Genomic DNA, 24,890 nt, shown 5'->3' with positions numbered 1-24,890 from the left:
ACAAACAGTGGACCTCGCCGGAGAACCATATATGGCTTATATCTATAACTGAAGAGTTCAGCATCACCACCTATGGCATTACATTTCAGCAGACGTATTCGTAGTGATTTAGTTAACAAGTCCACGTTTTACATATCATCACACAAGTTTTATTCCTCTGCTGCAATACAGAAGTAATGCAGCATTAAGATGGCCAGCAACTCTACTGTCCACAAACACCTGTCTGGGATGCTCTTGATAATACTTAGTCCTCCCATGAGTGCAGAGGACTGGACTAGATGACCTCTCGAGATCTCTTCCAGTCCTATGATTCAGGTAACTGGAAATGACTTCCAGGCACATGCTTTGTGAACTAAGGAGAGACTGGGATTATTATACTATCAATGCAATCAACTGAAGAGAAAATCTGAGGTTTGCATCAGCCCTCACTATCCATTATTTCCTTCTCCATCACGGTTCCCCTGTACAGGCCAAAGGATGCTCTCTCACAGGGAAATGACTTAGGGAAATATAGTTTGGAAGCTGAATCAATACAGTTGTGTACATTAAAGACACATGAAAATGCACACATACTAATAAGATCAGCTCCTTTGCCAAAATTTCAGAAACAGAGATAATACTTAAAAGTTTGTGGGTTTTTTGTTTTGTTTTTTTAGATGAGTTCACCTTCATGCAGAGACTGAGCATGGAAAATTTCAACCAAAAGGTGTTCGAGAAAGTTACAACAGAAACTTAATTATACCTGTAAATATCTACTATTTATATTACCTTTTGGACCAAACCATAAGTCTGATTCCCATGGTACAGCTGGGGCAATGGAGAAACAATACACAAGCAGATGTTTGAGGAGAGTTCCCAATATAACCAGACAGGTTTTAAAAGCTGAGAGACTAAAAGCAAGACTGTCTCCACTGCCACCCAGACGGCCAGGACAGAACACAGAACAAAATACAGTACTGTCACAGAAATGCAAAATTCTGGGCAAACAGCGTGCAACCATTTGACTGCAGTGGCTTTGCCAGACTACTTTCTTGGGTTTTTATTTTCACTTCAACTCTTGAAATTAAAGTCTTCCTAGACATTTGAAAGGCTTCATTATTTTTGTAACTGCTATAAATCATGCACCTCGGACATCTGCACTTTGATATTAGACTTGCACAGCATATCTGAGAGAAAGCAGCAGAATCCACTGCTCTTGAAAAACCCAATGAGTTTTTCCCTGAGTAAAGCAAAACATTACAGCAATACAGACACTTGGCTGCTTTGCAGAAATCAGCTCTGTTACACTTATAAGAATACTATAACTAAAAATGTACATAGCATTTCTGATTATTCCCAACATAAATCCACATTTCACAGTAAGCTGCCATAACAGAAAGCTGTGCAAGTGCATGCAGCCACTTTGCTCTTTTGATTGGTTCAGCAATTCATGAAAGGCAGCTCAAATTGAGAAAGACTTGTTATCATTATTCCAATAATATAATATTCCATACTCCCTGCTCTGGCAAATTTTTCATAAAGAATACTCTGGACACTTTTAGAGCTTCCAAAACAGCCAAGTCCCTAACATAGTCAGTTTAACTAATATACCCATGGAAGCTAGAAGTAAAGGTGCCCAAGTGCAATTTGAAAAGGAAGTAATCCTACACGGGAACCTTAAATCTGTCTGTGTATACCCTATCTAACCAAGAGAACCCCGTTCAGAATATTGCACCTTTAGCAGAGCCACCAAGAAAATAACCTACTCTGGGTATAGCTCAAACCAGGAAAATGTAAGTAAAAATCCAACTACTTTGAGTTGTCACAACAGACTTGAGTTAATCCACTGACAGATAATCTTATATTTATCCAATGTCCATGATCCTGAAAGACCCCAAAGCTTTTCAAACTATAAATATGCAGTACCACTGAAATGCAGCTGCTTTTGGGCAGTAACTGATCAGCACAACAGTGAGACATGCATTTTGGCTAAAAAAATCGGGGAAAGCCCCTACTCTTCCCTAAGAGAGTCATGGGATCTTCAAAGCCCATGCAGGACCTCAGCTTTCCTCATCTCCTTTGAGAAATACACATGGTACGTGCATGATATTCAACATAGTTACTTTGAAAGATTGAAGAGAGTAAACCCTGTTAGCTGGATTAGCAAGTTTCTATGATCACCAACTAAACCCAGCAACATAACCTGACTGTCTGCTACTCACTTTCACCCAATTAAGTAACTGATAACTTTAACCTCTTCTGGACCACAGATGATCACACTTGCTTAGAAAAGAGGAGTCTATGGTAAACACATAGTGTGTATTATGTGGACTGTGGATTATGAAAGACAGACTTATCCCACACTGGTGATCAGCCATTAAATGGCAATAGGATGACGGACAAGATGACCCTGCCAAAAAAATAAAATAAAAAATCTTAGGGTCAGAAGGATTGAATTATGAAGATTATATGGATCAAGGGCTAGATTTTTAAAGGTATTTAGATGCCAAAAGATGCAGGCAGGCACCTAGTACAATTTTCAAAGCAGTTATCTTTAGACACCTTTAAACATCTGGTCCTAAATGTGTACACCTAGACCAAGCAGCTAGGTGGAGAACACAGAAACATTCTACAAGTACCTGGAAAGTGTAAACTGCAAGAAGAATTTTATGTGGTATACAAGGAGACACAGGGATAGAACTAGGATGAAATTAATAATGGGAAAATTTTGCCTGAATGTCAAGAAAAGTTTCCTGATGGGGAAATGTATTAAACTTTGGAATAGTCTGCCAAGAGAAGCAGTGCAAGCCGCATTGCCCGGGATTTTAATAACCAGACTGGACTGGATGCTTGAAAATGTACTCCAAGTAGGGTGACCAGATAACAACTGTGAAAAAACAGGACAGGGGGTAAGGGGTAATAGGCGCCTATATAAGTCCCAAAAAACGGGACTGTCCCTATAAATACGAGACATCTGGTCACCTTAACTCCAAGGAACAATCTGGCTATGAAGGATAGGCAATACACTTGTTCATCTATTAGGTTTCCAACAATCATACCTCACTATAGAACTTCTACGAGAAGCAGTAACTTCAAAACATTGTCATGTAGGACTTTTTAATATATGTGGGATTTAAGTGACGATTTCATTGAACTTTAATTATAATTACATGAAAAAGAGAAGCGTAGACATAGGAACGTGAAAGTATTGGAATCAATTCTACAAGCATGCCACATGCAGAACTTCCACTAACTTCACTGCGAGTTTCCACACATGCTACTTGCAACACCTGGTCCTACAAGTACACAAATATACATACCACCACATTACTAGTTATACACATCATGTAAAGTTATGCCAAAAGACAATACATCTCAGTGAACAAAAGGGACCATAATACAATATATTTGAAAACTGGTTATGGAATCATGTAAGATTATAAAAGGAAGATCTTTCTTCCTGTAGCCCACCAAAGCTGGGGTTTGGGACCAAAAAAGGTACATGCAGGAAAGTGACCAAGTTTTTGCACATGTTATAACTTCTGTTCTAATGGTAACTGGTTCTCCTGCTCTCTCACTCTTGTATTTTTGGCTTTGAGTAGGAAGATGCATTTGTCAACCACCCCAAATAGAAAGAAATGGGGGTGTTAGCGATCTGTGTTAAATGGTTCCGGACCGGTGATCAGGATAACCTCATTTGGCATACTGCCACCACATTTGCGCTTTTGAACCATGCTGGCCACATCCTTTCCAACACTGGTGGGAAAGCAGAGAGGATTGCATAGACACAGACAGGAGTAATATAAACCCTTCAGAGGATTTTCACTTATGTTTCCTTTCATAGGAGTGGAATGTATTTTAGATTTTTTTTTCTTTCCTTTTCTAGCTCTGTTCTAAGCAGACACAGGAGTTATTCCTAGTGTAAAACTGACCAAGAGCCTATAATACAATCAAAAATCAATACATAGCAACATATTCTATTTATGCCCACAATGAGAACAGAGGATTTAATGTTCCCCAAAGCATGATTTAATAGTTTCAGTCATATAGCATTCTACTTGGCATTTTACAATAAGACAAAAATGCTAGTGGAAAGATAACCAACGAGGGACAGTCAAACATCATTTACAACAAGGACGATGGGGATACCAGATAAGAAGGCGGCCTTTTCCAAGAGTATTATATAACAGGGAACATGCCCTTGTTTCAGATAAAGAAATATTCTGGAGAACCAGAGTATGACTGTGCAAAAGCCCTCTTTGCAGAACTCAGAAGGTTTAGGACATTCTTGAATCACAAACTACATTAACAGTTTTCAGAGTAGCAGCCGTGTTAGTCTGTATTTGCAAAAAGAAAAGGAGTACTTGTGGTACCTTAGAGACTAACCAATTTATTTGAGCATAAGCTTTCGTGAGCTACAGCTCACTTCATTGGATGCATTCAGTCCACTGAGTTTTGGGTTTTGGATGACAAAACTAGACAGATCAGGAAAGTGGTGACTTTTAGTTTAATTATTCCTACTTATAGGCTCACTGGTTTGTCTAAATTTCTAATCTTTATTCACTCTCTCTCATGAGCCCCTTTCAACTTTAACTTTTGAATGGGCTAAGAGGGCTAATTCTCAAGAGTCAGACAGCGAGCAAAGATGAGCACCTAACTAATGCAGGCACATGTATTTTAGGCTTTATTTTAAAAGGGGGGTGGAAAGTGTCACTGAAACCGATATGAAAAGAAATACTTAAGATTCCACCCCCACCCCCCATTTCAATTTTTAAATTTCCCTCCCACTTTAAACATCTACCCAGCTGCTGGAGATCCAGACACAATAACATAGTGTTAAGAAGGAAGAGAACCCTACAATGAAATTGACAATCTAGCTTCATGATCGTAAACTGAAAAAGAAAAAGTAAACAGACAGTAAAAAGAAAAGGAGTACTTGTGGCACCTTAGAGACTAACCAATTTATTTGAGCATGAGCTTTCGTGAGCCACAGCTCACTTCATAGTGAGCTGTGGCTCACGAAAGCTCATGCTCAAATAAATTGGTTAGTCTCTAAGGTGCCACAAGTACTCCTTTTCTTTTTGCGAATACAGACTAACACGGCTGTTCCTCTGTAAACAGACAGTGTAAAGCAAATCAGATTTTTAAAAAGATGGGTCAGTTTTCATAATCAAAGGAATTAAATACAAGTAAAATTAAAATATGATATTTCTATCTTAACAGTTCTCCTTTAATTCAATTATTGTGATAGATTACCAGACCAAAAAGAATAAAAGAAAATAAATGGAAAATGTAATGACAAAGGATAAACGAGTGTCTTCTACACAGTAAAAATGAGATGTGGGAAAACCACACACATCTGCAATAAACTCAAATTTAACGGAGTTTTTCAAAGTCTAAATCCAGCAATCCTGCAGGTATTTGGAAGTAGATTGTACGCTGCTAAACTACAACGTATCGGCCACCTAAAACATGAGCCTGCAGTTGATAACTCTAGAAGCTGATTCACGTTTTAATTCCCAAACCCGCACGCTCAGTAACGCAGCTGTTGCTAATGCCCACTGCCACACGGGAGGAATTCTCCATAGCCTGGAGTGCCGGGCGGCCAGTTTCCTGGGCCACTGGGCACATTAAACCGTGATCTGCAGGGGGAGGGCCCCTGCCTGCACCAAAGGACACCGGGGGGGGGGGGGGGGAAGAGGGGGGCTGGGCTGCTGCCCTTTAATTCACCGCAGCAGAGAGCGGCCCCGCACCAGAGGGAGGGGGGCGCGGCCTGCCCCAGGGGAGTCTCTGCCGCCCACCGCCGGGCCCTTTGCTCCAGGGGAAGGTGGGGCCCCGCCCCCCACCGTGAAAGGGGCAGCTGGCCCCGGCCCCCTCGCCTCACCTCCGCGATGTCATTTTCCCCCGCGGCGCCCGCAGCTGCCCGTCCCCCCGAGTCTCGGCCTCTCACGGGGGGGAAGGGCCCTCCCCCGGCGGGACGCGGCCTGGGGGGGACCCGGAGGGAAGCGTGAGAAGCAGCCGCAGCCAGGCCGCGGAGACACAGAACCGCGGCGCAGCCTGCCCGGACGTCATCCGCCCGCGACCGGCCCAGCCTCCATGGGCGGGGGCGGGGCCGGCTGGGGCGGGCCGCGAGCTTGCACGCGCCCGTCGGCCGGGAGCCCTGGTGGCTGCGCAGTGCGGGCACGCGGGGCCTGCGTGCACGCGCTGATAGCTGCGTTTCCTCGCCCCGGGAGCTCTGCTGGCCTGAGGGATCCGCGCGCGACGAGGGCTGGATGTTTTAGAGGAGCTCTGCGTGCACCCATAGGTGCATCTTCTGAGAACTCTCTGCATGCACAGCATCCAATTTCAAATGTCTCGTGGTAACACCTTGTACTTAAAGTAGCACCTTTCATCTAAATCTTTTGCAAACACGATCTGAGGCGATACGTTAACTTGATTTGAATGAGTATTTTTTTAAAAATCAGTTTGCTGATCGAGATCCTTTTTTAAACAGTGCTATTTTTTAAAAAAATCCTCTTCCAAAAATACGAGGCATCTACTCCCCCCGCTGGAGTCACCCGACTGCATGAGAGGGGAACCGCAACTAACCATCTACAAAATACTTTACTGTATTAAAAATGCTCTCAAAAACTCAAAGAAACAAACTTTCATTTATAGTTGGGGTCACACATAATAGGTACAATTTTTGTCTACAATTGTGTTTTTCAAGTCAATAGTGTCACCTTAAGTAACCTTTATGCAACTCTGTGAAGTGGCTATATACAGACTGGTAAACTAAACTATATGGAACCATGACGCTGATAGGTGTAGGTTTATTATTAATCAAGGCCCCAATTCTGCAGATTAACACAAACTTAACTCTTACAAGTTCCAGGTAATGAAGTTAAACACTTAGCTGTTTGCTACATTAGAGAGGGGGGTTAAGTCATCTGCAGAACCAAGAACAGAACCCATAAGCCCTGTAACTTCTCAACACATCACATACCTTCTTCTCCAACCCCAGCCAAGACAGAATCCAGTCAGTCCCACTCGTGACCAAATCCCACTACCCCCTTCTATAACCAGAGGGCGAGAGTGTCCTCCCTTTGACCCAGATCTTGACCCTCCCCCGCTCCGTAGTGAAACCTACAGCCAGCCAGCAACCGCTAGAGACCACAAACTACATCTCCCAGCGTGCCCCGGAGTGGACGGGGTGATGTCAGACGCTGGGCTCGCTTTAGAGCCGGGTTCCCGGATATTGCTCCCTTTCCCTTCTAGGAAGGTAAGAATGGCGGAGTGGCGGCGCTTATTGCTGGGGAGCAGTAACTACTATCTGCCGCCATCTGCCCTGAGGAGGCTCTGAAGGACCCGCGGGTCCGGCTCGGTGGCTCCGGGGAGGCCGGATGCATGCGGGGGCGCACGTATGTGCGGAGTTCGCGGGCCCCGGTGACTCCGGGGGTGTAGGCCGCGGTTGGCCCGCTCTGGTGACTGTGTGGCTGGGGATCCGGCAGCCGCCGCAGTGGGTTGAAAAGCGCCTCGGGTGGGGGGTGATCCTAGGAGCCCCTTTCCCCGGGCGCCGACCAGAGCCGGCCGGAGCAGAGGTTGGGAGTCTGTAAAGTGCAGCCCCAGCCCGGCTTGAACCCTTCGGTCCGAAACGTATGAGGACGCTCCAGCCGGAGGCAGATCGTATGGGTGGTGGGCACAGAGAGGAGGGGGATTCTTCTTTCGCCTCCAGTCTCTTCTCCTTGCGGTAAATCATGTCGGAGCCTTGCCTAGGTTGGGGATTCTGTCTAGGGCATGTATAAGAGTAGAGCATGTAAAAGCCGCAAGTCACTATGTTGCTATGGCCTTGGGCATGAGAAGCTGGCTATTGCCCCTCTCTCTTTACTTCCCTAGTCTATGGGCTGTCATGCAGTTGCAGCCCCAACTTGTATTTGCGTTTTCCTCTTACCTGGGATCTCTGCTTTAGTACTTTTGGACATGGTCAGGTATCTGAATTGTAGCACCTATATTTACTATATAGGTGGCCTTGTGTTACAAGCGAGATGTAGTGGATGTGGTGTCCTGTGCATCTTGATTAGGCTCCATGTAGATTAGGTGGCTTTGATGCAAAAGATAGTACAGTAAATATAGCCAAATAGTCTCAAGACCACCATAGGAACACCATGGATTTTTTTAAGTATAATTTGCTTTTGTTTTTTGCAACCATTACGTTTTTTCTGTGCAGTTTCTTTGTTTGATGTGACACATCACTTATACTTTATTTTGATATTTGGTAGATGGCAGGCGAGAAGAAGGCAGGTGAGAAGAAGGCAAAGAAGCCTAGAAAGCACCATGCAAGCCGTAACCCAGTGCTGGCCCGAGGAATTGGGAAATATTCCCGATCAGCAATGTATGCCAGAAAAGCCATGTACAAGCGCAAGTATGATGCGCCAGAAACAAAGGTATAAAGGGGATGAATTTCCACGTTTAACTAATGACGTTGTGTCTCAAGTTTCACAAGTTACCTTGTTTGAAATTTTTGTTTGTTTTGTTAATAGATAGAAAAGAAAAAAAGAGAGAAAGCACCTGCTACCCTCACAAAACCAGTTGGGGGAGATAAGAATGGAGGCAACCGTGTGGTAAAAATTCGTAAAATGGTAAGAATAGATTAGTGGGGCAAAAATAACTACATTGAACAAGCAGAATTTTGTTCCTGCTAAACGCTGAGTTACAGAGTTGCATTGACGTAGATGACAAGAGAATATGCTTTCTATTTTGTAATGAAAAACTTCCATAGAGAGTGCTGCTGTTGATGTACTTCTGGGCTATGAGACAGTATAATCTCCACTATAGATTGCCTGTATAGCACTGTAAAATTGTTATGTAGATACTTGCATTTAAGATAGTGACTCAATATATCGGGTTGGGGGGGGGGGTTAAAAGAAGTGGGGTGGGGAGTAAGAGTCTTGCTTTTAAAGAGATATTCACATCACGTTTATATTTACTGTGGCTTTTGTGAACAGGTGTTCCCTAACTGGTGTGTGCGCCACTGATGCTATGGGAGCTTGATGCCCCATACATTTACTTCACAATAATTTTTTTATTAAAAAGAAGGTGGTACACTTAACAATAAAGCTGGGGAGCAGCTGTTCTAGGCAAACTAGGAACCTTTTAGTTCACACCCACAGTGTTCACATGGGGGAGCTACAGCACTGCTATTCACACCTCTGTGGGGCAGTGTAGACATGGCCTGAATCAGAGAATGTGTACCGTTGGCTTCTGGGTGTATATTACTGGGCTAATTGCCTGTTGACATGTAAGGGAGACTACTACATGCAGCATTAAGGAGATTTCCATGGGAATACCCTGACACCCTCCATGATGGACTAGGTTCATTGTCTGAATGGGCATAGGCCTATGAATGAGGAGCACAGTAGGGCACAGTCTGGCATTTCTTCTCTAGTGAATTGTAAACACAATCACAAATAACATACACAGCATAGAAAAAAATAAAAGTAACTGATTAGCTATCTGATGCAAAATGCAACATTGTGTACCTAATATGTATCACTCAGAAGTGCCAGTTTCTATAAGAGGCTAGCCTGCAGCAAAGTGAATCCTGTGTACAACAGAGAAACACAAAATCTAAAGGGGGATAAGATGGAAATAGCCTTTTAGGAAAGATAGTCTTCCCATGAGAGAAGAGGTGTTGCATCCACTAAAAGCAGAAGGATCAAAACTCAGATTAAACTGTTTTCACTAAGTTCACTGATGGAATAGTAAAAGTGCCATTCTGGCTAATAATTTGCTGCTTTTTCTCTAGCCTAGATATTACCCAACTGAAGATGTTCCTCGCAAGCTCTTGAGTCATGGCAAAAAGCCCTTCTGCCAACACAAGAGGAAACTGCGGGCTTCTATTACTCCAGGAACTGTTCTGATCATTCTCACTGGTCGCCACAGAGGCAAGGTACAGGAGAATTGTCTTTCATATACCCTTCCATGCCACATCTGCTCTACCAATATTTTGAAGAAGTTTCTGTATACTCTACAGAGCGTCTGATGGCAAAACCCCCTATTGTAAATGCAGCATACACCAACAGAAGGAGTTTTTCAGTCAGTGGTAGGGGCGGCAGTTTTCCCTACACCCCTGACTGACATAGGTACATCAATTTATAAATTGAAGTGTAGCCCACGCCTTTCTTATACCTCTGTGATAGGTAAAGAATTGGAGGGACTTGCAGCTGATTGATTGCTAGACTTTGCCCAATGTAAACCCATATAACTTACAAAAGGGGCTGCTCAGGAATGCAGTTGTTGGGTCCCAAGCCAGTTCCTGTTCCAGTTTTTAAATTCTGTTCTAGACAATTAAACATAGTCCAACTACTTACGTTTCTAGTTTGGTTTCCTTAGCCATTGGAAATGGGTCCTGTCAGAATAGTTTTTGTTCTACAGTGTTGTGGATTTGGTACTGCTATGCCTTTTGCCTTTCTGGCTAAAGTGTGTGTCTCCTCCTTTGAAACTTTTTGTACAAAAATCAGCTCCTGATATTTTCCCAGACATCAAACTGCATTTAGCTTTGCTGTCTGAGACTGATGTCCTATTGTGTTTGGTTTTCAGCGTGTGGTCTTCCTGAAGCAGCTTGCTAGTGGTCTGTTGCTGGTAACAGGTAAGAAACTTTATTCACTCAAGTCTGTTTAATTCCTGTTGAATTCATTGTAAGTCTGTCCAGACAGCCTGTCTTCAGACTCTACCATGATTGGGATTGTTGTACTTTCCTAATAACACCAAACCCCTTGTCTGTGAATATACATTTTTCTGACTAGCCTGAGGTACCTGTGATATGACTGTTTAAGTTCTGATATCAGAAGCCTTGAGAAAGGGGTCTCCTAATTTTCTTTTAGTTTGGATTTTAGTAAGTGAAGCCAACTGTCCTCTGCAACTGTCCCCTCACTTCAAACTAATCATCCTAATGGAAAGTGACCTTCCTTTTAGTGTAGCTAAAGACACAAACTAGAAAGGGAGTACTATTTCTCCAGTGATAAGCTGACATTGCAACTCCTTCTGAGTATTTTTCTATGCCACCAGGACCCTTGGCTATCAATCGTGTCCCTCTGCGCAGAACTCACCAGAAATTCGTTATTGCCACGTCTACCAAGGTTGATATCTCTGGGGTGAAACTTCCAAAACATCTCACTGATGCGTACTTTAAGAAGAAGAGGCTGCGTAAGCCCAAACATCAAGAAGGCGAGATCTTTGACACTGAGAAAGAAGTAAGGAAACAAATGTAATTTTTAAGAACATTTTAAAAGAAAGCAAGGTCAAGTCCACTAAAATGCATGAATCTGACAACAGCTGTGTTGGTCACAGGATATTCGAGACAAAGTGAGTGAGGTAATATCCTTTTTTTTTTTTTAAGACCCAACTTCTGTTGGTGAAGGAGACAGACTTTCAAGATATAGTGCTTTTCAGATATTACCTCCCCCCCGTGTGTGTCTAACACTGGGGGAAAGACATCTTAAAATGTTGCTGTTTATCAAAATAACTCCATACTGAGGAGGTGCTTGAACACAGCTTCTTAAAGCAGCGTCTCCAGTGTGCATGGACTCAATCGTGTACTGTAAACGGAGTCATAAAATAGCCCTGAATTTTCTTAATGTGCATTCTGTGGTCTCTTGTCCATAAGTGTTCCATGTATTGTGTTTTTAGGGGCTCCGTTTGCATCAGCTGATAAAATTTAGCAACAGCTCTTTTAGCTAAGGTCTATTCCTATTCTTTTAGATAAACTCTTATCAGTTGTGTAAACTCAAACAGCTTTAATTATCTACTGGAGGTGACTTGAGTCCCGTGGCCCTGATAGAACTATTTTTGGTGGGGTTTTTTTGTTCCCTGGAAAGGAAAATTCCAAGTGAATGCTGAGAAATGCTTACTCAGTGAAAAAGCCCTTGGCATGGCAGGAAGCAAGAAGCCAGCCTTAGCTCTGTAGGGATAACCAACTGGGTCTAAATCTCTGTAGTATTTTAACTCTCTCTTAATTTTGTTCTTTAGAAATATGAGATAACAGAACAACGCAAGGCAGATCAGAAGACGGTGGACTCTCAAATCCTGCCAATAATCAAGAAGGTGCCTCAGCTCCGTGGCTACCTGCGTTCTGTATTTTCTCTCTCCAATGGAGTTTATCCTCACAAATTGGTGTTCTAAATTTTCTGAAAACACATTAAAATTGGGGAAAAAACTGGGGTTTGTCTGATTCCAGTTATAATTAGCTTCGTAATGTACATATCTTAACAGAGTTTGGATTGAATAAGAAAATTGCTAGTGGTTTTAAGTTGTGCTATTTTGAGGAATGTGGCCCTGCATTTTGAACAGATGGAGTTTCTTACATGACATGAGCAAGTGACAGCTTTCAGAAATGCACTGTTAAAACCATTAGTCCCATTTAAAATCCAAATGATAAGAGTGCTAGGCGTGGTGCTCGCACTACTTGGGAAGGATATCCTCTACAGGTCCTTCTGGCTAGTAGTAGTGACAAATTGGGGTAAACTTTTTCAAGGTTTTTAGTCAGTGTTCTTATATTTTTCCATGTCCTGCCATAAATGGACCAAGTGTCTTTCTTGACAGGAAACTTTCCAAAACTATTCTATCCATAACTATTAACTTTTTAATGTTCACATGTGTATGTGTGACTCCCCTGGTATTTCTGCTTTCACTAACATTGAACTTCCTTACTGGTGATGTGGGAGTAAGTCCTGTTTCAGTTTCTGGCTCTGACAGACTTGCTGGGGGTGTTTTGACAAATCACCTAAGCCTCGTGCTTCCATTTGTTCACGTACAAGAGCTAGATCCTGCAAGGTGCTGAGCGCTCTGGTCCTGATCTAACAAACCACTTAAGCATGCAAGTAGTCCCACAGAAGTCAGTAGGCCTACTGAGGTGTTCAGTTAAGCACATAAGTGCTTGGAAACTTGCAGCATTGGACCATTAGGCATGTCTTGCTCACTGGCCAAGGTAGATGGAGCTCTTAAAAATCTGCCACTGCAATGTGCTACATAAGGGCAAAGTAGTCTAAAAATGTACACCTTGGCATCTATCAGAATACAATTTAATCCACTGCTGTCAAATTCCTGAGCAATAGACAAGATAGCAGCCCACTCAGTGTATTTTTATTGCCTTCATAACATTCAGATTTCTGCAAAATTTTAGAAAATCTTTTATATTAAAAAAAAAAAACAGCCCACATCATTGCAAAAATAACTTCATATGTGACCCCAGTGAAGCAATGCAGGGATTTCTTCCAGAGTCAGCAACATTCATTATTTCATTGCTGATCATTTTAGCAGATGGAACATGAGCTGGGAGTTGCTATAGGAAAGGGAGAGGTGGAGGAGGCAGAAATAGGGCCCTAATAGTGAGTATGATCTTCCACTGAGCAAAGTTGAATGTAATAATAGTGAACAAATTACTGAGTTACAAGCCAAAGGCAATATTCTACCCAGTGGGATAGGGGGAGAGTTTTGTTATTTTTACAGTGCCTAGTATAGTGGGCCCAGCCTGTGACTAGGGTTCCTAGGCCCTACTACACTACACCTAAATACAGGAGAGGATCTAGGGCTTGATGGCTCTGCGTAGTACAAAATTATGCCCCAGCCCTCTGAGTGAAACTGAATTTCGGCTCCCCACAACATAGGTGGCACTTCTAGTCCACATAGAACCTCCCATTTGCCTTGAGGTAGGCACCTTCTTTCCACTAACAAGCAACATGTTTTAGTACAAGCAAGATAAATAAGCAGTTTAATTTTAGCTGTCGTCTTTTTAAATACAAATGACTCGTCTGAGGATCTGCCCACATAGGGAAGTTTACTGATTTATTACAAGCTCCCACTAAGGACACTCATACCAGTAAACTTCTTTATGTAGAAAAGCTCTTAGCCTTTGACCAAGGCTTCAGGTATCCTTAACTGAATAACCAGAGCCCCTTCCAAGCCACTGCTACATAATTCACCAGCATTTTAAGTTTTCCTGCAGCTTTGTTCAGCTAGGATTTGAAAAATGCACCTTTCATTCACCAATCACTGTAGAAATCTCAAAACAAATTATACCAGTTTTCTTGCAGGCCACAACAGCTAGATACTACACATTTAAAACAGGATATCCTATCCAAGTGGAATCCTGCAAAACGTAAACTGCCCAAGTAGCACCATTATCCTGACCAACTTCCTAACATGCCAGCTCTTCTAAAATCCTATACTTTCTTCTTATTCCCTCCTGGCCCCAGTATCGGCTATTGCTTCATTAGCCTGAGCAAAGAGGACTCTCTGCTCATAAGCATATCTCTGAGTTTATTTTGAAACCTGATACATTATTCTACAAATACCTAGAATTCTGGGTTCCTATGAATGTATGCACATCATCTGTACTTAAGGGGAGATTCACTCTTTGTCCATTAACAGGAGCAAATTGCTCTAAAATGAAGAAAGGTCAACCCTGATTGGTTCCAGTTTTCCATCTCAAATTGCACAGAAATATCTGGAAGACGATGGCATTAGTAATATAAATAGTTCTCTCAAAATCACAGTTGTGTACACAGATTCGCAATCAACCTTCTGCCCAATTACAGAGAAAAAATGCTCACTTTCAAATACCTCTTGCAGAAATGCCTGTGTAGTTGGCTTTCCTACTTAATGGATGTTGTTTTTCTTTAGTTAGTATTGGCATAGGGCTCAGTGCAGCTGATCATATGTATGAAGTACATTGTACAGCAGAGGGAGTTGATGAGCAGTTTTCAACCAGCCTTAAGCAGGTGGGGCCCATAAACATAGGTCCTGGCACTCAGTGTTGCAGGTTGACCTGTGTGTTATCTATTCCTGATGTCTCTGAAAATATCAAATATTATTCTACATTAGCTCTAGAGCAGTGGTTTTCAATCTGTGGTCTACGGACTCCTGGGAGGTCTGCAGACTATGTCTAAGATTCCAAAGGGGTCCGTACCTCCATTCAAAATATTTGATGGGTCCACAAATGAAGAAAGGTCAAAAACCACTGTTTGAGAACATCTATATATAATTTTCTCTCATTTGTCCCATTCTTCTTTTAACCTGCCTGTCACAATCAGTGTGTACTAGATGCGCTCTTTGTCAGTGACTCATCAAGGTATGTGGGTAGTTGAGGTATGTGTTGGGGTATATTCAGCATTTTCTTAAAATAACTGAGGAACTGTCATATGACAATATTTGACAAGATTGAGGAAAAAACCCACAACCCTATCTATCTTTAAAATAATAAAATCTCACTTAAATCCTGTTGTCCATCACAAATTGTAAAGTGACTCTTACCTTTCTAGGATCAGGTTCCTCAGTGATTCAGATAGAACTCCTATTGAAGTTATGTGCAAGGGGCAAAGGGAAGCATATGGTCATTAGCATGGAACAGTGGTTCACAAACTTTATCAATCCGCGAACCCCTTTCACTAAAATGTCAAGTGTCACGAACCCCCTCCTAAAAATGAACATTTCCAGGGATTTTCTCCTCATGACAGTATCTTTATTACCTTATGAAAATGGTAACACTCTTCCAAGATCTCACTTCTGTCGCTTGTATCACTTTGAATAAGCCTGTTATAAGACAAGGCTCCTAGCTTTCATCAAGGAGTATCAGATGTGAAACAACATGCAGGAATTTAAAAAGACAGCTCAAATCAAGAATTCCTCCTACACAAACATGCAGGTCTTGAGCAGTCCAGGCAAATCATGCATGTTACAACAAAGCTTAAACTTGTTCTTCATCATAATTTTAAAAGCAATACTAGCTGCCTGTTTCATTTTAAAAACAGCAAAAAATATCCACCTCCCTTTGCATTTCTTATAAGGAGTCTTTAAGTTTAAATCTCCTCAGTGGGATAGATATGCTTGCTTTGATCTGCTTAGCTCTTGGAAGTCCAGGGGCTCCGGGCTGCTGGTCCCGGGCTGCCTGGGGTCCCTAGGGACAGCTCTGTCCACCATTAGGGAATTTTTTCACGAGAACCCCCTATAACATTTCACGAACCCCCAGGGTTCACAAACCCCAGTTTGGGAACCACTGGCATGGAAGAACTTCAATATGCCCTAAATTTGCTCAAGTAAAATAAATCCGAACAATGGGGAAAAACTCTCCCTCGGGGAGAGTCCTCATAAGACAAGTCAGGTGCAAGCAATGTTCTGATTCTTTCACATCCAGAAATATTGAGTATGATCCTCCAATGTCTCGAGATTGAGAATACAGTGTTCAGACTGTGTTGATAAATTCTTAGGAAATATCTGGGAAACTGTAGTAGCAATTTTAATTTTTTTCACAAGAATGTTTTATATGGGAAAAATTGCTATAACTGGATCATACTCACTCTTTGCTCAGCTGATGACCACACGTATCTAATTTTCTTAGGCAGTTCTAAAGCAACCATCACTATTGTATTTAAGTGCCTAATGTGTATGGTGATACTTAGCATTTATCTTGAACGTACTTTTTAAACAATTCTAACATTTCCTGGGGAACAGCTGGATATTATCCCCGTTAACAGATGGCAAAATAGAGGAAGAGAGGATATGTTACACTCAAAGCAATGGAAAGCATTAGAGACAGAACCTGGCTCTTACTCCATTCTTAGATCTCCAGATAGGCCCCCTCATTCTTTACTACATAAAATGGAATAGACTGTAGCTCCTTCAGCTCTAATAAGGTGGTGCAGCATGTAGACTACGAATCCAATTTTACTTTATCCAAATCTATTTTAAACTTTATCATTTTAAAGCTATTGGAAAATTATTTTAATGTTTGATGTTTCTGAGACACTCCAGGAATAGAAAAAATAGGAAATAAAAACACCCTCCAAATTACTGACAGAGAAAAGATTTAAATATTTGGAAAGATCTTTAAAAGCTAAAATATTACATTCACAACTACCATCACCTTCACAATACTTCTGTCAACTAAAGAGCTGCTTTTGTGTTCACTATTTTGAACATGTAAACAATTCTACTGTCCTGACTAGCTGAGTCACTGCTTTATACTAACAGCGTGGCCCACAGAAGAAACTAGAGAAATCTAAAATCCTAGCCCCCCCCAGTCAAAAGTGCTGAAGATATTCAGGTCTAAAAATAGTGAAGAGATTCAAACATAGCACTTCATTAGCATCAACTATGCTCCTTGCTTCAGCTTCCTAATAAAGTGACATGTAATTAGCAGAGTAAAGCATACAGTTATGAGAGGAAGGATACAGGGATTTTGACTTTTTCAGGAAATTGGTAATGAGGTATAGAGCTTTTCCCCTCTAAATCACAAGTCAAGTTTTGCACCAGACAAAATTGTTAGTATCTGAAGGCTGTTTAGTGGCCTGGGCGAAATGAGTGGGTGGACTCAGTCCATTCCTGGAGAACTACATGAGAGCAGCCATCTTTGTTGGCAGTTTCAGAAGAGAGGCCGACTTTAGCTATACTTTCATGACTAGAAGTCCTGGTCAGGGTTGAGGCACATTTTCAGGAGGAAGTTTGGAGATGTCCCTGCCTGTGTTGTATCAGTTTGGTGGAGACTTAGGTCTCAAGAGCTGCAAATGCAACACTTTTCATCACCAGCACTAAATTCTCTATTTTCAAATAAAAAGACAAAAAAGTCTAAAATTCATTTTAAACACAAAAACATTCATTTTATCGGTTAAGTGTTAACAGTGTGCGCTATGAATGTGCTCTCAACAAAGGGGACAGGATCCTTTTATAGCAGTGCAGATTAATGTGTTTGGTTCCTCCCCCTAGCAGATATGAACAAGAGAAAGCAGAGTTCCTAGCTAGTTCATTTTTTTTCTGCCTGCACCATGTGGAAGAAGGTCTAGGTCAGTGTAGGAAAGTTAGGCATGATTGGCTGTTTAGCTGTATTGTTATTTTTTCTTTTTTACAGAATTATTGGGAATCAGTGATCGGAAGATCTATTAGCTCACCTAGTCTTCCCCCAGCCAGTGCAAGAGTTCTTTCCACTGCGTTCTCAACTGTTCAGTCCCATCTAGTTTAAAATGATTCAAGTGATGGATTCTACACCTTGATAAATGCTGCTATAAGGCAAAAAATTCTAATACTGTTTATTCTTCCTCTGTTAATGTTCCATATGCTTTATCTCTTCAGCCAAGAGGGTTCTTCCTTTGTCATGTAGAGACTCTTAAGTATGTTTTTTCAACATAATAAAAAAAAATTTCTCAAACCAGTGCCACACATTCTTTGCAAGTGATTTCCCCTCTTCATATGAGTCTGGCAGAGTCCTCTTATTCTGCCTCTGGCTCACCATGAAGACTGTGTTTAGGATTATTTTAGGGTTCCATTCAGAGTCGGAAGCTGAATAACACTCAGTAATAGCAATCATAATGTAATTAAATTTAGCATGGGGGAAGAAACTCACCACAGAGGGGTGGGGAACTGCACAAAAATGAGAAAGCCAGTTAAACAGAAATTAAAAGGAATAGTCACAAGAGTGAAATGCATGGAGACTATTTTAAAACACCATAATAGAGGCTCAAACTAAATGTATACCATAAAAAAATACAGAAGACCAAAAAAGAATGCCACCAGGGCTAAACAGAGTAAAAGAGGCAGAGGCAAAGAAAAAAATCCTTTGAAGTTTGAATTCAAATCCCACTGAAGAAAATAGGAAAGGAGCATAAACTCTGACAAATTAAGTGTAAAAGTATAATTAGGCAGGCCAAAAAAGAATGTAAAGAGCAACTAGCAAAAGACACAAAAACTAACAACAACAAAAAATGTTAAGTATGTCAGAAGCAAGAAACCTGCCAAACAATCAGTGGGGCCACTGGATGATGGAGGTGCTGAAAGAGCACTCAAAGACAATGGCATTGTGAGAAGCTAAATGAATTTTTTGCATCAATCTTCACTGCAGAGGATGTGAGAGAGATTCCCATATCTGAGTCATTCTTTTTTAGGTGACATATCTGAGGATCTGTCCTAGAATGAGGTGTAGTAGAGGAGATTTTGGAACAAATTGATCAATTAATAGTAGTAACTCACCAGGACTAGATGGTATTCACCCAAGTGTTCTGAAGGAACTCAAATATGAATCTGCAGACCTATTAACTGTGATATGTAACCTGTATCACCTGTATATATATATATCACCTGTACCAAGTGGCTGAAGGATAACTAATTAACACCAGTTTTAAAAAAAGGCTCCAGCAGAGATCCTGGCAATTACAGGCCAGTAAGCCTAACTTCAGTACCAAGCAAATTGGTTAACACTATAGAAGAGAATTATCAGACAAGATATGTTGCGGAAGATTCAGTGTGACTTTTGTAAAGGGAAATCATGCCTCACCAATCTATTAGAATTGTCTGAGGTGGTCAATAAGCATGTGGACAAGGGTGATCCAGTTGAAATAGTGTACTTGGATTTTCAGAAAGCCTTTGACAAGGTCCCATACCGAAAGCTCTTAATCAAAGTAATCTGTCATGGGATAAGAGGGAAGTTCCTCTCATGGATCAGTAACTGGTTAAAAGACTGGAAAAAAAGGATCGGAATAAAAGTCTGTTTTCACAGACGAGAGAGGTAGATAGCAGGGTCCCCCAAGGATCTGTACTGGGACCAGTGCTGTTCAACAAACTCATAAATGATCTGGAAAAGGGGGTAAACAGTGAGGTGGCAAAGTTTGCCAACAATACAAAATTACTCAATATACTGAAGGCCAAAGCTGACTGCAAAGAGTTACAAAGGGATATCACAAAACTGGGTGACTGGGCAACAAAATGGCAGATGAAATTCAGTGGCGATAATTGCAAAGTAATGCACATTGGAAAACATAATCTGAGCTATACAGATAAAATGAATGGGTTTAAATTAGCTGTTATCACTCAAGAACGAGATCTAGAAGTCATCAGGGATGGTTCTCTGAAATCATCTGCTCAGTGTGCAGTGGCAGTCAGAAAAGCTAACAGAATGTTAGGAACCAATAGGAAAGGGATAGATCATAAGACAGAAAATATCACAATCCCACTGTATAAATTCAGTATATGCCCACACCTTAAATACTGAATGCAGTTCTGCTTGCCCCATCTCTAAAAAGACATATTAGAATTGGAAAAAATACAGGGAAGGGCAAAAAAAGTATTAGGGGTATGGAACAACTTCCATATGAGGAGACATTAAAAAAGACTGGAACTATTCAGTTTACAAAAGAGATGACTAAGGGGGGATATGAGAGAGATCTATAAAATCATGAATGGTGTGGAGAAAATGAAGAAGGAAATGTTATTTACCCCTTCACATAACACAAGGACCAGGAGTCACACAATGAAATTAAAAGGCAACAGGTTTAAAATAAACATAAGGAAGTACTTCTTCACACAATGACAATCCATCTCTGGAACTCATTGCTGGGGAATGTTGTGAAGGCCACAACTATAATTGGGTTAAAAAAAGAATTAGGTAAGTTCATGTTAGCCAAGAAGGTAATTGACGCAATCCCATGCTCTGGGTAACCCTAACCCTAACCCTCTGACTGGCAGATCACTTGATAATGGCCATTTTGTTCATACCCTCTGTAGCATCTGGCACCGCCCACTATCAGAAGACAGGATACTGAGCTAGATGGACCATTAGTCTGACCTAATATGGCCATTCTCATGTTCTTATGATAATCTGACTGTTCTGTTTGGACACCCAAAGTAGGACTTAGTGGCTTATATACAGGCTCTGAGTCTCAGAGACTTTTGAGATTTTAATCAGAAACCTCAGCTAAGGTCCATTCTGTTACAGCTAGTAATCCACATCTTGGTCCAAGAGAGCAGTTTTTGTCCTTTAGAATTGTAAAGGGCAAACATATGAGTATCAATATACACTTCCTTCTGTTACTATTGAACTGAAGTAGCAGCTTACAATGGATGTCACAGTCATTTAGACAAGGAGACAACCTATTTATGTGTTAGTCTCCAAGGTGCCACAAGTCTTCCTTGTCTTTTTGCGGATACAGACTAACATGGCTGCTACTCAGAAAACAGTCATTTAGGTTTACCATATTAATTGTTACTCACATCTGTTTTGGTTTGCATGCTAAGTATAGCTGCTGAAGTTCCCACCGACCTGTGCAGGAACAGGAGGAGACTGGAGAAAGGTATTTGTTAGTTTGGTTTCTCCAGGTCCTCCGATACTAGATCAGGCCAGGCACTCTACAGCTCAAATTGTTTATGCTGCTGAAGAGAGACATGTTTTTTTTCAGAGGACATTACTCATAATAGTTCTGACTGCTTTTTTTGTATTGCTCAGGAAGACATTAATTGGGCAAAGCGATCCAGCCCCATCACCTGTAATGAACATTTGTCTAGACTGAGTCACCAGGGCGGGTTAGTCTACGATGGCTGCATGTAGAACTCAACACAGCAAGTTTGCCATACAACAGGAATGATAATTTCATACCTGTTCAGTTGGTTTCTTCATGTTCTCTTATGCCAGACCAGTTCCACCCACTAATAGAGACAAGAAAAAGCGTTTTGGCCATCTCACTTCCTTTTATCAATTCATTCCCACTAGCGACTGTTTCTTGATACATTTCCAATGGCTTGTTTTACCCCAGACCTCAATTTTCATATTTCTCAACTGAAATTATTTCACACACTCTGCACATGATGGACCGTATCCCCAAAGCCAGCAGGGTCCATGTGCTGACCACAGTTCACACTACACTAACTGCAAATGCAATTATCAGTAAATAATGAAAGAAAAATCAATATTTCTCAGGGTAAAAATGTAACTTACAGACGTACAAAAGGGCATTCAAACTAGTGCTTTGTTCTGACTGATCTGACAAATAGACTGTGACCCAGTGAAGGGCACTGCCTAACTCCTGGTGAACTTCAGTTTAGACGTTCAGAGGAATGGTTCTAAGAATGACTGTCTAGGAGACAGAGTGGGAAAATGGTTTTGGGATGGCCAAGCTCTACCTTGGGGTCCCAGTCCTGGGCAAATTTCCATGTTCTTTTAATATAGTATTTTAATCTTGAGGAGATCTTGCTGAACCACAAATACATTTTTCTATTTTTTTTCCCGCTGAGCTATTCCACTAGTTCACAGGGACAAAAGAAAGGGAAAGAACAGATGACGAGCCAAATGATTCCACTAAAACTCTGTCCTCTCTGGAATCAGAACTGTAACAGTCACCACCATATTTCAGCGTGGTAATTGCTAGCAAGGTTTCCTTGACCAATGTAGACAGGGATTACAGACTACCCATAGAAGGATTTGGCTAATACAGTTCTCAGACAAAACAAAAAATAAAATAAAAATCCCTGTCTCTTCTGGTCAGGGGTAGCAGGCTAGAACAATGCAGCTGCCACAACATTGGTAGTAGCAACAAGCTCGTATCAATGGGAGTTAGGTGCCTAGATGCTTTTGAAAATCTCTCTAGGTGCCTATCTGCATCTTTAGGCACCTAAATATTTTTGAACACCTGGCCCTTGGTCCTTATCCTGCTTTCACTGAACCCAGCTCTCTCATTGGCTTCAATGGGAACTGGATTAAACCCATTATGGACACAGCCTAATTTTTACATGCAAGTTAACATTATAGATATTGTTAATAATAAATACCCTTATATAGGATTTTGTTGAAGACAAAACATGCCAAATGCTAAGAACACAGCCTCCACCACAATGGTACATTGCTCAGCAGCGCACCTCATAATCCTCAGTAGGGACACACCAAGTAAACAAACAGCCAGGCAAGCTAACTCATGCACTGCCCTACATATCTGAATGGGGGGGGGGGAGTTAACAAGAACAAAAAGTTACTTCTCTGCTAAAGACAACCCATAAAGAAAGGCGGTAGTGAACATTTCAGACCTGAGCTTCATGAGCTACGCTGACTCCCCCTCTTCGCTTCAGAACAAAATTCAAACCCCTGGTGTTAATTGACAAAGACCATAATAGACTGAGGCTTAGCATACTCAGAAACTGCCCACTTTCTGTGACCCTTCAACTGCACTTCACAAAATCAACACAGATGGAGAGAGACGCATTTAGACTGCCAGGAGTAGTGTTCTTTGTGGCAGGTCCCCAACTATGGAACCCCGGACACAAGATACCAGACTCTGTTCAGTCAGTGTGAGTGTCAGACACACCTTTTCAATAAAGCCTTTCCCCAGGAATAACACACTTTAAGAAATATTTTTTAAAAAATTCTTTCATACAGAAATTCACAAACCCAGGAGAGCCAAGAGAGTAAATGATTGTTGTTCTAGACTTTTATAGTTCCTCACAATTTTGTTTGGCGCTTCAATAACAAAATGATAGCCATTTTATATAAGTACCTTAGATAGATGGGTACTGTTATTACTGGGGTTCCTCTACATTTTCCAAGAGTTGCATAAGATTTACCCATATTTGGCCAAATTCTGCCTTCAGTTATTTCTATGCAAACCTAATGACTCCAGGATCAGAACTTGGTTCATGAAGGAGGGTGGCTGAAATGGGACTTGGAGTAAGAAGATCCGGGTTCTTTTCCCTGCTCTGCTACAGACTTTCCAAATTATCTTGGGCAAGTAACTTACCTCACTGTACCTCGGTTTATTCACCTGTAAAACAGGGATAATAATTTTTTATTTCTCAGCAGTGTTGTGAAGGTAAATTCATTCAGATTAGTGACATGTTCAGATTCTACAGAGATAAGTGTCAGATAAATGCCTAAAATCAATAAGGAAAGAACTAAAAGTATTTGTATGAGTCTCACTGAGAGCCAAATTTTGCCCAGTCTTTTACAAGGTCTCCTCTCTATTGTGAGAGTGTTTATCTAAATACCACTATTTAATACTAGAAAAAAAATAAATTAAATGTGACAAGAAGGGTTTTGAAGAATGATGCTTAAGTGATATGAGAACTTAAAGTGTTTATAATCCTCTTTATTTGTTATCAATTCACAGTGCAGAACTACCAAGTCCATTTTTGCAGGATGCTATCCATATTTAGATTTGTCAAGAACAGTCAGTTGAGAGATTGACAGTCTTGATGGAGCTTTAGACCTCAGCTTCTTTCACAACTAGCAAGGCCCGGATTGACTATGATTCTTTGCCTAAGGAATTTATTAATAATCATAATTTGCCTGCACCTTTAATCTGCTGACAGATGCTAATTAAACCAGCCTCCCAACACCCAGCTGAGGTAAAAATTGTGGTTATCCCCATTAGGAAACTGGAGCACAAAGGTTAATGGACTTGCACAATCCCACTCAACAAGACAGTGGCAGTGCATGGAATAGAACTAGTTCTAGGTCCCAATCCCAGTTTACTGCTCATTCTACTTTATTGATGAAGAAAACATGAGATTAAAATAAAAGAGCTTATATTTTCAGATATCAGGTTTTTGTTTATGTGACAGATATACTTGGGATGTAAATATTTTTTAAAATTAAAGCTTTCAGATATCAAAAAGTGCTTTATTTGGCATCCCATTGTTCAAAATGCTCATTCTCACAAGGTATTTAAAAAAAGATAAAGGTACAAAAATAGTCATATGTAACAGGTTCGTGTCCTTGCTACATATAAAGGGGGAGGGTTGTTTTTCTAGACAATTTAATATAAGAGTCTTTGAAAGGGTATTATAACCAAGCACAAACATCCCACCGTCTGTATGTACGGGTAAATATTCAAAGTTATCGATGCAACCATACTGTAACACTGTGGGCAATGCCTCACTGAAGCTGGTGGATGTAACCACCTCCCTTCATTTAGGATCCATTTAAGAAACAATCAGGTGTTTGGGGATTAATTGGTTTTGGAGCTGTGTGTCCATGTGTGAGAGAAACACCGCAGAAACAAAGAGAGAAGGAACAGAAAGCCAAGGAGACAGCAGAACAACCACTGGGGACATGGCCCTGAGAAAAAGCCTAGAGAGAGGGCTTTTGGGGCAGAGTGCTGGCTGAAAGAGATTTGGAATTGTGAGAAAAG

At 41.2% G+C, this 24,890-nt stretch overlaps 2 protein-coding genes across 4 annotated transcripts in view; one reads left to right on the top strand and one right to left on the bottom strand.

Moving 5' to 3' along the window:
- The window catches only part of PTPN11 (protein tyrosine phosphatase non-receptor type 11), a 41,217-nt gene extending 35,154 nt beyond the window's left edge, over positions 1-6,063 (bottom strand). The window contains exon 1 of one of the 2 annotated variants that reach the window (XM_048822301.2): positions 5,864-6,063. In XM_048822301.2, the coding sequence (XP_048678258.2) occupies positions 5,864-5,877 (14 nt within the window). In that variant the 5' untranslated portion in view covers positions 5,878-6,063. The remainder of the gene's footprint in view (positions 1-5,863) is intronic. The other variant, XM_048822300.2, reaches the window with a different exon arrangement.
- Positions 6,064-7,159: 1,096 nt separating this feature from the next.
- Positions 7,160-18,154, top strand: RPL6 (ribosomal protein L6). 2 transcript variants are annotated; one of them, XM_048822303.2, is made up of 7 exons: positions 7,160-7,240; positions 8,238-8,402; positions 8,499-8,597; positions 9,764-9,907; positions 10,558-10,606; positions 11,026-11,210; positions 11,986-18,154. In XM_048822303.2, the coding sequence occupies exons 1-7, from the start codon at positions 7,175-7,177 to the stop codon at positions 12,136-12,138; spliced, it is 861 nt and encodes a 286-aa protein (XP_048678260.1). In that variant the 5' UTR covers positions 7,160-7,174; the 3' UTR covers positions 12,139-18,154. The 2 variants fall into 2 exon arrangements, with proteins under 2 accessions (XP_048678260.1, XP_048678261.1); XM_048822304.2 differs by lacking the exon at positions 7,160-7,240 and adding an exon at positions 7,347-7,379.
- Positions 18,155-24,890: the final 6,736 nt, after the last annotated feature.

This window comes from Caretta caretta, chromosome 15 (genome assembly GCF_965140235.1).
Source record: "Caretta caretta isolate rCarCar2 chromosome 15, rCarCar1.hap1, whole genome shotgun sequence".
NCBI lineage: Eukaryota > Metazoa > Chordata > Testudines > Cheloniidae > Caretta > Caretta caretta.
Note: the sequence above shows the minus strand (reverse complement) of the source record. Positions and strands in the feature narration are given on the sequence as shown.